This window comes from Lissotriton vulgaris, chromosome 7 (assembly GCF_964263255.1).
Source record: "Lissotriton vulgaris chromosome 7, aLisVul1.2, whole genome shotgun sequence".
Taxonomy (NCBI): domain Eukaryota; kingdom Metazoa; phylum Chordata; class Amphibia; order Caudata; family Salamandridae; genus Lissotriton; species Lissotriton vulgaris.
Window position 1 is genome coordinate 478,416,434 of NC_141695.1, and position 13,814 is coordinate 478,430,247.

At 40.2% G+C, this 13,814-nt stretch overlaps 1 protein-coding gene across 1 annotated transcript in view; it reads right to left on the reverse strand.

Moving 5' to 3' along the window:
- Window positions 1-2,081: 2,081 nt before the first annotated feature.
- Window positions 2,082-13,814, reverse strand: part of LOC147701912 (cytosolic phospholipase A2 gamma-like) — a 956,977-nt gene continuing 945,244 nt past the window's right edge. Inside the window, exon 17 of the mRNA XM_086930542.1 lies at window positions 2,082-7,970. Within this exon, the coding sequence (XP_086786668.1) occupies window positions 7,816-7,970 (155 nt within the window). The 3' untranslated portion in view covers window positions 2,082-7,815. The remainder of the gene's footprint in view (window positions 7,971-13,814) is intronic.

Genomic DNA, 13,814 nt, shown 5'->3' on the forward strand with positions numbered 1-13,814 from the left:
ACATTCTGGACTGAGACAAATGAGGTTCCTCTGATCAAATTGGTAGAGCAGTAGTTGGTCACACATTGATATCTTTATTAAACAATTCCACTTAGATTTGGATGTCAATTCAAGAATGTTTGGCTCAAAGATAAAACAGTTATGAGGTAATAACAGCTATTTTGTTACTGTACCAATAAAAAACATACTCACTCATGATGCTGTTAACTCTCTGAACCTTCAAAAAATGTGGTGAATTGGTAAATACAATTTGTTTCGGGACTGAGCTGGTGAGGACAGGTGAGGGATAATGTTTACTTACTTACCAGTATCATTCATTGTCCTACATTCCTTCCTCCCATTGCCTTTTTCTGAGGCACTAAAAGTCTTTGTTGCAGCAGGAATTGTGTAGTTTGAGGAGGGTGATTATGCAAAGATGTACTTCTAGTTTTAAAATAAGTTAATTTAGTAAGGCTGTCTGAAGTGGGAGAGCTTCTCACTTTGTCAGGACTGTGCCTGAAAGGACTATAGATACAGGTAATAAATATTACCAATAAGTAATTAATCATCAATGGCTTGCATATTCACTGCCTCAGGGCTTGAATCCCACAAATGTTGGATGGATAAGATCTGAGGAATTTGAAGTTTCCCATGTGGAGTTCCAGCTGGTTAATGATGAGTTTCTCAACTGTTCTAAGTGAGGAGTACCCACCTTTAACAGGATCTCCAATGTAGATTCAAAGAGGAAACCCTTAAGGATCTGGGTGGGTTTAACATGGACACCTTGTAGGACCATTATTACTACACCTTCTATGCAGCTGCTCAAGAGAGGGATGCAGGTTGGTGGAGAGATTCTTCATCTGTGACTGGCTGAAGTGGCATATGCATGTACTATATCAAAATGATTTGTTGTGTGAAAGAAAAGAGAAACCATTACATGTTATCTTTGAATATACTTTATTGCATAATGCTGGCAACAACATGTTGATTCAAAATAAAAGATCAGAAGCAAATGCACTCTTAGCCACTAATTGTGTAAGTCTGCTTACTTAGACTGTGTTGGTGCTATGTTTCTGTTAAATTCATGTTTGCTGAGGGACATGAATATTTTGCATTTTAAACAGCAATGCTGCAATGTACAGAATTAGGTTGTATTGACATATGCCGAAGTAGGCCTCAAATAGGCCTCGACCCCATCTTGGATTTTAGAATAGCCAATGCTTCCATTTCTCACTGACCCCGTACACAGCACTGATGCCTTATGATGGCAGACTATTCCAGAAAAACTCCAGCGGAAGCCTTTTGCTCATTTCAAAGCTCATCCTGCTCATCCACCTTAGACCTATTCATTTATATGTCTGCCACTGTTTAAGTAACCAGATTTGTACTTTTGTTTCTGATGTCATTAAGTCAGAAGGGAGTTAATTATTTGGTGTGCTAGTGGGAGAAAGGTGGCACTATATAACACCGTATTCAGTCTGTATTCTGATTTGTCAGTCTGTGAAATATTGCTCACCTTATGCTGACTGTAAGATTTCCATTGCGTTCTATAATGAATTTGTCTGTAAACACCCTTGTTTATATGGCTATTGACTTCCCTTTCTCTGAGTCTCTAGGAATACTGCTAGTTTTTTTTATTGATTCTCTGCTTATTCTAGACTCAGACAATTACCTAATGTGCTCTAGCTGCTAATTCCCTACGACTTATTATTATGCATTTGATTATCTATGCTTTTGTTTTCTGTATTGCACTGTGTAACATTATGATTAAACCATCAGGGTTTCTAACTTACTGATCCCAATATCCTTTCTGAGTCTCAAGTCTTATTAATTGATTGCTATTTGAAATACTATTTTGAAACTTCTCTTTAGTGAAGGAGCACATTCCCTCACTTATTATCGAGAACAACACTGTAGCCTGTCCTGTGTTAGTGTTTTTTCTCTTTCTTATCTGACCTCCTGAGATTGAATAAACAGTTTTGGTGGAGAAGAGAATGCAGGCAGATTAGATTAAATGCAAGATAAGAGAACTATCTAGAGATAAAACTAAATCTCACCTTTGATTTCCATGATCTGAAAAAATTCAATATTTTTAGTGTTCCAGTGTTCCAGAACTATTACTGAATGTAGGAGTGTATGTATTAGTAGGACGGAATTCATAGTGACTGATTGTGAAACTTTGGTATTGCATCCCGGGATTTGTAATTGATTACGGTGAATTTGATGATTTATGGTATTTGTGAGGTTGAAATCTATAGGAATTGTGTTGAACATCTTGAATGATGAGTTTATTGGTGTAGGTAAACAGATGTATCAAAATCAATAACGCTACAATGTACAGAACTATGGGCCTGATTACGAGTGTGGCACGATGGCCCTGGCTCAGCGCCAACTACGCTGCACCATACCCACGCTTGGACTTCCGGACGTATTCCAAGTTGTAGAAGTACAACTTGTAATACGGTCTGCGGTCCTTTGGCCTTTTCCATGGTGGTGCCTGTAAAACAGGCACCACTATGGAAACAGCAAAAATGTTCCAGCATGGACTGGACGGTGATGTCCATGCTGTGCTGGAACTGGGGGAATGCAGACTGGGCAGCATGTGTTGTGTCCACCCTGAATGTATCCCCAAGGCGGGGTGGACCTGGGAGCACTGTGGGGCCCCCTTTGTCCCTGCACCGCCAGCCTTTTCATGGCGGAGCGCCGCCAAGAAAAGGCTAGTGGTCCAGAAACTCAAAATATGCCGAGAGGGACTGTACCAGTCCCTGCTCAGCATAATGCGTTTTGGTGCTTGTGCGACATTGCCGGGGAACAACAGTTCCTTGGCGTAGCTAGTGGTCCACCGCCAATTGGATATTCAAAGTTGTAATCTGCAAAACAGTGGACTGCCACTCCTGCGCCAACACGAGTCTGGTGGTTGCAGGACAGCCAGACTGGTAATCAGGCCATATGCTTTCTTGACATAGGCCAAACTAGGCCATATTTAGGCCTTAAAACACTTGGAATACAAAATGTTTCCATTTCTTATTGAAACTGCATGTGAACTGATGCTTTGTGATGACATTCCGTTCACGAAGAACTTCGGAGGAAGCCTTTTGCTAATTCCTACTCAGTAACTGTAGACCTATTGATGCATAAGTCTGCTGGTTTATGTAACCGAATTGGTACTGTTGTTTAAAATGACATTCGGTCATAGTGAAATTTGTTATTTTTGATGTAGGGGTAGTGCAATTATACAGTGTTGTAAAAATTCAGTATTCTGATTCGTCAATGTGAGATACATTTGCTCGCCTTATGCAGCTGTGCAATTTCCATTGCCTTCTATTGTAAATTATTAGTCTATAAACATGTAATTTTTTAAGTTATAAAACTGATGTCATACTTGTAGAATTTATTATGACAGCATATTTATATATCTTATGACAGTGGTATGTTCCTCCACCCCTTTCCCCTGGTTATAAGTTGAGCAAGCAAAAGATGCCTACCTTTAGAATTTTCAGATGAATGACATTTGTTTCAGTTGTGAGGAGTGGATATTTGGCATGGAAAATGTCTGTTTTATTACTGGAATATGTAACTGTAGGTGCAAATAAAATTGCTGACTATCTTTCTATAGTTGCTTTAGAACAAGAGGTAAAGGAAGAAGTATCAGACATTCCAACTTTGTCCATATATTTGGCTGCATTATCTGAGGATGTGGGCGGGGCTGTGTCGGCTGTTGGCCGTTTGCAGCACCTGCAAGGTAGAGCTCGTAAATGCCAACGGGAGCACGGAAGGGGTTAAAGATATTATCATAAAAGGTTGACCTAACAAATGCAGTGATATCAAAGAAGAATTCAAGAATTATTGGGAAATAAGATGTGAACTTAACATTCTCGATGAGAAATTTTGCAGTAATCAAAGAATTGTACCGGCAGAAGTTTTACAAAAATAAAGAAAGAAATACATTCTGGTTCCTAAGATGGGCACCTTAGTGGAACCGAAAGTCAAAGATTGTGCGAGCTGCTCAAAATCTGACAGAACTAAAATCATACGTAAAGCTCCCTTATCCCCTGTAAAAGTACTACTGAAGCCCTGGAATAAGCTAGCCATGAATATATTTGGGCCCAAGGAAGGTGTGGGAGCCTACACAAGATTCATGTTAGTAATGAGAGATTATACCTCTCATTGGATAATTAAGTTAGTTCATTGTACTATTACTACTATGAGTTGGTAGTCAACGTGGACAAGACCACGTTTATGGTGCTTCTCTCAAAAAAGGTGATGAGGGGCAGGGTCCATATGAATAATGTTCTTTTAGAGCAGACTGATATATTTACTTATCTGGGGGTAACTTTAAATAGGAAATTTCATTGGAAGCCTAAAATCGATGTGCTGGCTCTGAAACATGCGCAGCTGGCAGGTGCTCTTTTAAAAGAGCATAGGCTTTCCTTCACTAAACCCCTAGCTCCCGCACTAAAAATATATAATTCCAAGTTTACAAGCGCAATCCTATATAACTCAGAATTGTGGGGCCAGGAAGACATTACACCTATAATCACATGCCAAACCAAATTTATGTGGGCATTGACAGGCTTGCCGCAATCCAACTCCTTGGTGCCCCTGTTTTTGGACTTGGGATGTTTTAGTATCGAGGATCTGGCCCGATTTAGGCCAATAGCACTGCGGAGAAGGCTGTGGGCTACACCTGAGCTGTCCTTGTATGCTAACTCCGTATTGGATTTTAGGGGAGTTGGGTGCCTAAGCAAAAGTAATTGGTTGAGGCATACAAAAATACTTTGATATATATGGGAATGGGTGCACTGTGCGAGAATCCAGAAATGTCCCCCCTCCCTTAAAAAAATTAGCTTAAAGCAGCTTACATGGACATGGTGAAGTCCAAACGGTTTTCCTCTACTACTAGGCCTACCTTGACTACATTGAAAGACAAGGCTGGCTTTGAACAGTATTGGGACACCATTTTGAAACCTTTGGATAGGAAGCTTTACCACCAGTTTAGGGTAGCTTTCCTTCCTACCAGAGTTTTTTCTGGCAAATTGCTTAAGCCAATGTCCGATCTATGCCCGCTGTGCTTAGGCCAGCCAGAATCAGTAGCCCATATTTTATTTGTATGTCCAGCCTACAAGCCACTGAGGTTGAAATGGCTTAAACCAATTTGTTTCATCTTAGGCCCGAGAGATTCTGCAGTTGCTCTAAGGATCCTCCAGACCTGCACAGAGGAACCCATTGTCATTGCTATGGCAAAAGTCTGGAGTTGGTCCTGGGTGATATGGGCAAATAAAATTAATGGTTTATTATCCTAACTTGTTCTTTTTAGAATAGATTTGTAGTGTGACATGTACAGCCATCACTACCATATTGTTGGGTACTGAGGGTAATTGCTTCCTCGGAGTGTAGGTGTATTGGTTTTATTCTTTCTGCCTCCTCCATGAAATTGTTAATGACCTGAGATTTTATTCTATAACTTTTTAATTGATGTTTAAATGTCATCAGTGTTGCAAATTTATGGTTTAATGTTTTTTTTGGTAATTTATTGTGTGATTTAGCTTTGTGTAATTTTGATATTGTCAATATTTATGTACTATAGATTGTATTTGCTCATTCTTTTGATAGTATGTCTTTCATGGTTTTACAATCGAAATAAAGACTGATGAAACTGAAACTACTACTACTACTACCAGATTGATTAAATTCCATAAAGATGCTTTCAGCAGGGAAGGTATACCTTCCCTAGATAATGGTGTCCAGTTCACATCCCCAAAATAAAAGAGTTTCTGAAAACTCTTAATAAAAAACATAATAAACTGCCTTGTACTACCCCAAAGCTGATGGATTGGTGGAAAGAACAAATTGCGTGTTTAAGAAAAATATTCATATAGCTATAGTCAATGGCCAGGATGTTGATAAATCGTGGTGTGATTGTCTTTGGTCATATCACACTTCACTTAACCTCATCACAGGTGTTTTACCTTTTCCTTCCATTAACGGTAGGGGGCCCGTCATCAAAATGAACCCCTTTTGGTTGGGTGGAGGAAACCAAGTGAATATAGATGATTCCAAAGCTCATAAAAAAGTAGAGCAAAATCAAACCTAACATAAAAACTGGTATGAAAAAAAACATGGGATAAAAATTCACAATTGGAAAGAAGGCGATTGGGTACAGGTAAGAAGAACAAAGTAAACCAGAATCAGAGCAAATGCTACCCTCTTCATAGTGGTGTACCGCAATGTGGTACAGTTAGAGAATGGACAAATATGGAGTTCTGACAAACTTTTTGAATGTGATGGTAATTAATGTCTCAGTTATGTATGTTCCTTAATTAATCCTCTTATTAAGGATGGAAGATGTATCATAATTAATTAATTAAGTTATAATACTATATGGTATATATCTATATATCTTACAGCATTGGTATATTTCTCTACCTCTTTCCCCTGGTTCTAAGCTGAAGAATCCAAAGAAGCCTGTCTTAGAATGTTCAGATAAAAGTCAGTTGTTTTAGTCGTGGAGAGTGGATGACTGAATAAAGAAGGCTCCATACTTTACCTCCTCAGCATGTCTTTTTCATTTATACTTTAGAATAAAAAGCTTATGTTTCTAAGGCCATGTGATTAACTTTTTCTGAGCCTCTAAAACTGCTGCCCGAATTCTTATTGATTTGCTGCATATTCTGGACTTTGACTATTTTCCAGATTTGGTCATGCTGGTAATTCCATTATGACCGTTCAATTTAGTGAATCAAAATTTCTTTTTGAGGCTCAAGTCTTAATTGATTGCTGTTTGAAGTGCTATTGTGAATCATATCTTTACTTTAGGGGCTAGTTTCCTAATATATTCTTGTGGACAGCACCATCCTAGATCCTGCATAGATGATTTTTCTCCATCTTATCAAATCACACTGAAATAGTTTAAACAACAGTAATGCACTAATAATGGCTCTGTTGTTTGGCACAGTTGATAACAATACACATAATATTTAGCATGAATGTTGGGAATATTGTCTGTACTAATTATATTATTCTTCCTAGCAATAATTTTATAGAAACTCCCCAGCACAGATTTTGGCACAGATGTCAGTGAAGCTTAGTCAGCCGCTCTTAACAGCATTCCATAAAACTACCAGTAGGTGCCAGACAGGGGCCCAAAGATGAATTCTCCCGCTTTGACACACATTAACTGCACATCACGGCACTCCTGATTATTGATGCTCCCTAGAACTTGCCATGGCAAAATCCTTAAGAGCAAGTGAATATCATTCTCTAATTGAAATACTTTCATGCAAGCATAAAACAAACATTGTTAGGCATGCATTGCAGTAATAACAGTCTCACTACACATAATAGCCTTGGCAGCATCTTCAGGAAAACCTATCATTTGAAGGCAATCTCCAGGTCAGTGCTGGTTCGATCATTGTATTTTGCCTATGATTTTAAATGTACTGAATTAACACTTTAGGTCCTTTTCTGAAACCTCTCACTTGGTAGACAATATATATTTCAAAAGCATGATTTAAGATGACCTCTTCAGCCAAGCTATTTTGTTTAATTTCTCTGACTGAGGCTTGTGCAGCCATCTGGGGACCATTTTGTTTAAGTACCCTATAGTCATGAACTACTGCAATAAAGCTCTTCAGTATATAATGCTGGATTAATTGGCCAAAGCTAGAAGTAAACAAATAGTGAAAAATGTAAATAGTAACACCTAAGTGCTAACAGGGACATTCACTGTGGGATTTGAAATCTGTGTACAGCAAAGCAAATAAAACTGCAGTGGTAAACATCTATGATTACTATAGATGTGTATTCAGTTTGGTGTCCCTCAGCCCATAAGTTATTCTATTGTTTTTTGACCAATTGCAGAATCTTTTCTCTTATTTTATCGGCAGAGATTCTGATGTTCTCATGTGCATATCCACTGAGAGCATCAATTTCCTCTTTCAAATACTGGTTTCGTGCAACGGCGAACTGAGCTGTGAGCACCTTCACACCACCTGCGAAACAAAATAGAAATTAATGTGTTAGTATTAACATACTATTGAGTTCATCACTCAAACAGCTAAGTCCTTTACTGCCAATTTATATGAACACAGGTATAAAATAGCATTGATATCTGCAGTTATGCAAATAGGTGAAGAAATGTGATCCTGGCAATGTAACACCATTACCTTTTAGATAGGAAAGCCAGCGCAATTTACCATGATTAAAGGATGTTCTCTCAGAAGATTACATGACTGTGATGAGTTAACCTAATTGCCAAAATAATGTTTTAGAAATCTCGAATGTCAGACAGGGCTATTCACAGGTAGCAAATACCTGTGGGAAATGTACACATGTTCACTCTTAGACTTTTGAGTCACTTTACTACTTATGGCTATTCACAACATCTGAATAAATAGTTGCTCTAAATTGTAGACTGCGACGTCTGCACTCCTTGACAAAGAGAGTATAACTAAATGTAGGAGTACAAATTACTACTGCACAGTATACGCCCAGCACAATTCATAACCAACGTCTGATACTGCAACACACTTACATAGAAATTAATGGTTTAAAGTGGTACTTAAAAAAACAACCCCATAGGAAACATTAGTGATCAATGTAAATAAATAAGTTTAAAGAAAATCTACAAATGAAGAATTATTTTATTCAGGTATAAAATAGCTGAAAAACACTTAAAAACAATTAAGCTGTTTTTAATTATTTAAATGCATCACTTTCAATAATAAACAATGCATTATTTTTAGCCTATAAGAATACATTTATTAATTCAAACTTCACCAAAATTATCTTAATTTAATATATTTAAATTATTTAAAGATTGCATTCCAAACTAAGTTAATCATGCTCTAGTATTTTTTGGTGTTCTACATTTTAAACAAATATATATGATTAAATTACAATAATGTTAAACATACAAATATGTTACTAATGTATTATAACGTTTAATAAACATTTTCAAATGTTTCTATATGTTATTACAAGAAGAATCTACAAAGATTGAGGTATGAAAAAGTATAGGGAATAGTATCAAATGTTTGTTTAACTGAACAAAAATGTGTAAAGCACTTTTTAAATGACACGTCATGTGAGAACTAGCTTCAATCAGAAAGACACAGGATTTATTTGATCAGTTATCACAAATGTGTAAAAAAAACATGGTTGAAATTCGACCTGCAAAGTATAAACTGAGAGAAAATGCCAATCTTTCTCTCCAGGTGAAAATGAGAAAAATATTGCTCTTGATGCATCTGTTCACTGCAATAACTTTGGAATGGTGATATTGTTTTGCAACATGCAGTGTATGCCTTTTCTGTTGAGTCTGATATTCAGTTCCTCAGGACTCCGAAGATCAACTCAAGGCTGGAAAAACCATAGGAGTAAAACCTTGCAAACAACAGAATGGTGAAACATTGCTAACACAAAGAGTAGCATTATTGCAGGAAAATTCAACCTTCAGTTAATAAGAAGCCCAATCATCTCTATTTGCAGTAATGTAGTAATGTAAATAGTGCTACAAAGGTTGATTAGTTTGTTTAGCTTTTGTATTCACTTTTGCATAATAACCATATGCCAAATTTTGTTCAACCCTCAATACCCTAGATAAAACCTTCAAAAATAGATAGATATTGAGTATCTATATACTAATATCAGACAGGAAACATTGAGCCATCTCTTCAGCATTTACAAAAAGGAACGAGAACAAGCCATCTTTTTAAAAACTACTGTCACCATTATCAAAATAGAAGATGTATGACCTGTCAAAATGTGTTTAGATGTTCTATGCCACAGGTCAAGAAACAATGACAAAGGTTTCAGATAGATGGATGATATAGAGTGTAAATATGTATGTTGCGTACAAACAAGGCAGGAGGAACATATTAGACATCACAAAGTGTAGCTGGCCACTACAAAGACCCAAATCCAAGTTAGCTTCAACTGCTCTATGGCTAGCAATGGCAAAATCATGACACATACTTTATAATATCCACACTTTATAACATCCTTATAATACTTATAATGCATCTTTATAACATCCAATGTTTAGTGGGAGCAAAGATACAGCTGCTTATATCTAACCAAGAGTGTTTTCAATTGAAGATTTTTCAACTACTTTGGGTCCATCTGTTCTTGTTCAGTCCTTTTACAGGAAAGACCAAGCTACAGCACATTGTTGCGGAATTCTTAGCTGTTTGTAATAATTGCTGATTCTGGATAACAATGGGAGAAGCCATCCACCAACACTTTTGTTGAACTAGGAATGCATTTGATGATAAAATCATACTGTGAAATAGATTGCAATTGTGGTTCACAGCTCCTCTGGCCTTGCAGGATTCTCAAACACTGTAAATTTGGATGGTCAATTCAAATTTCAAATGGTTCTTTAATGCCCCTCAAAAAAATGCCTACATCAAGTACAAGCCACCTTCCCAGCCAGAAGCGTTTGTATAAACTAAATAATTTCACTCTGATAATGAATTCCTTCCATTTATTCAGTTGTTTTTGTAATGTGACCAAATCAACATCTCTTTCTAAGGTTCTTTTTTCCATACCAAGTAAGCACAAGGGGATGATGGACAGAACGCTGAAACTTTTCAGACACTCATCCCAATCATAGATCTGGGGTTATTTGTGTCTGTTTTTTATTTGTTTTAATTAATATTCCAGGCAACAATACTTCCCCAAAACAGCCAGTCACAGATCTGGGTTGAATCCATCATTGGTCTTAAACACGCATTGCCACTCCTGTTCAGACACATCTATATGCAAATCAGGTTGTCCCTGTGCCTCGTGGGAACAGTCCAGCCCAATCTTCCCAGCCAGGTCTTCACTGGATCGGAAACAAGCATCCTTTGACCGGTTTCACTGTAACACCCCTTATCAGTCAGGCTAGCTTGAATCTAGTGGCAAAGTGAGCAAGGGACCCACATCTATGCATACGCTGCCAACTTAGGGTGAACAGAGCAAACACAAGGAGATGATAGATGGAGCACTGAAACTTGTCAGACACTCATCCCCAGTCGGAGATCTGGGTCGAATCCATTATCGTTCTTTAGCTCACTTCGCCACCCCAGTTCAGACCCAGCTATATGCAAATCAGTCTTGACCCTGTGCCTCATGGGAACTGTCCAGCCCAAACTACCAAGCCAGGTCTTTACTGGACGGAAACAAACATCCTGAAACCGGGTTCAGGGTAACACCCATCATCAGCCAGGTTTGCTTGAATCCAGTGGCAAAGTGAGCAAGGGACCCTCGTCTGGGGATACCCTGCCAAAGAACAAGTAGCTAAAGAGCAATGACGGATTCAACCCTGATCTGTAACTGTGGTTGAGTTGTCGTAAATGTTTTTGCCACCACCCAGCTTCCTGATGTGTCTGTTCATGTAGTGCCCTGGATGAAGGAAAAGCTCTTCTGCAGAGAAATCCTACCCTTTTGGATCCCAATGTGTACCCTGCGTGTTCTAGCATATTATACCCACATCTGTCTAGTACTTTGCAGTAGTTACCTCTTAAGTGAGTTCCCTGTAAGAGAACTACATCTGGTGTATGTCTTTTTATATATTGCAGACCAATTTGCAATGAAGCCCATTTACATTCCAGGTCCACACTTTTAGTGAGAACATCTTTGAATTATGTTCTGCCATACATGAGTACGTTTTGGGTCAAGTGCCCCTTCCATATATGTTGTTCACACGTCCCTACAATTGGTTATCCCACTTTCAAACTGTTATTTGCTCCTGATATACATTCCAATTGTACTGCACTTAACTAACAACTTAACTCCTTTCCTCAACCCTCACCCACTTCCTGTTACCCCACTTTTAATATTGTACCAATACCAACTTTTCAACCCGCAGAGCACCTGTCTCTCCAAAACTCTCAGAACAACTCTGTATGTTTAATAGGGGGGTGCTTGTCGCACTAGGACAATCAATAAACAATGGTAGTCTCTGTGTGCCCCACAGGGGGAGTCTACCAGGCAGCAGCCCCAATCAGAATGTCCCCACTGTCTCAGTGTTCCTGCCCGTTCTTGTGTTCTGCTTCAGGGGTGACCATCCAACCCCTCAGTCTTACCTCTGCCATGGCCTCACCCACTTACACTTCTTGAGTCTCTTCATCCATGGATAGGTTGTCACATCTAGGTGCTGTTGATTGTTGGCTTCGTCCAGTTCCAGCCTTCGTATCGCCTCTACTTGTTCCGTGTTTGCGGTTTAGATGTTTGTCTTTTTCTCGGCCGACTGTACGCCAGCCCTCCAGCCACTCCTAGGCTTCTTCTGGATATGCGAAGTGCCAGGTTTTACCAATTGCTATTACTCACAGCTGAGCTGGGAAGAATATCATGTATATCAGGTCTCTGGCTCTTAGTTCTTTTTTCACTGTTGCAAAGCTTTTCCTCTGATGCTGGAAAAAAAATTACTTGGACATTTTCGTAGGGAATGTCTCCTTTCACTATGGTTGCTTAGAGAATAGCGTCACTGTCACGATGGTTGAATATTCTGCCAATAATTGTGCGAGGCAGAGCCCCAGGCTCGGGGGTGAGGGGGCATTGTCGCTCTGTGTGCCCTCTCGATGGAGATGACTTTTGATAGTCTTAGGGGTTGAAGTTTATTTATAATGAAGTCTTTCAGGAATAGGTCAAAGCTGGGGCCCTCAGTCCATTCGAGAACCCCCACTACCCTCATGTTGTTCCTTCTTACCGTCCCTTCTTTATCCTCCAGCCTATCAGCCACGTGTGTGGCCTGGTGTGTGAACATGTGCACCTGGTCCTCAAGGCGTTTTGTCTTAGACTGAAGCTGGATAATGTGGGTCTCAGCAGTAGATACTTTTGCAGTCAGTTTGGATAGGTCTACCCTGATCAGTGTAACTTCAAGTGACACAGAGTCTAGTTTGTCTCCAGGGAGCCCTTACATCCTTAATTGCTGGCATTGAGGGCTCCTCTGCCCCCCTTCTCCACCACTGTCTTAACTGGCTTCGGGATTGTGTAGTTGTCCATCTTATTTGCTTGGGTGGGGCCCCTGCCTTTGGGTTTCACCACCCTTTACCTGATTGTTGCCAGGCTTCATGTGGTAGGGCCTATGGATCGTGTATCCCCACCACACAACAGGGCTACCTCTAGGAGTTCCCCGCAGAGCCACTAACCAGCGTGTTCAACCATTGGGCTCTGCTTGTGCTCCCCCTTACCGTTCTTCAGGCCAGTTATTTGGGGTCCCCTCCTGTGCAGCATGGAGATAAATCCCCACCCCGTGGGCGCACATCTTCAGGGGGCTACACCAGCATCCCCCAGTTCTAGACTCAAAGCCCCCAGGCCCCAGCTCGATTCCAACCGGGTGGGAGGGTTAAGTGGTCCAGCTGCCTATACTTTCAGCGCCCCTCTTGTGCACCTCTTCCAGGATGTTTGTTGCAATGGGAGGCCACTAATCTAGGCCTGGGGGCCCTCTTCTTCCTGGCGACAGTCCAATTTGTCTCCACCACTACCCTGGCCACCACCGCTCAGTCCAATGCCACAGTAGCTTTATTATCTGCTCTGCTCGATCTGCAGTTCTGCTGTGCCCCAAGTCCGGCTGCCAGTCTCGGCTGCAGGCTCTCACCTTGCCCCGTTGCCAGGCTGATGGGCATTTCATCGGGCTCAGCCGTGCCTCTCAGGGTCTGTCTTGGCCCTTGACCTTGTCCGCTTGACTTGGTGCCCACAGTCAGTCCCCACAAGGGCGCAGCACGCTGCTCACCTCTGTAGTGCACCTCGCCAGTTCTCAATGGCCGACCATTGAAATCGCTGGCTCCTGACCGCTCCGGAATGCTGGGCTGAAGAAATGTGTCAGCGCCGCCTCAGCTGCAGCCCAG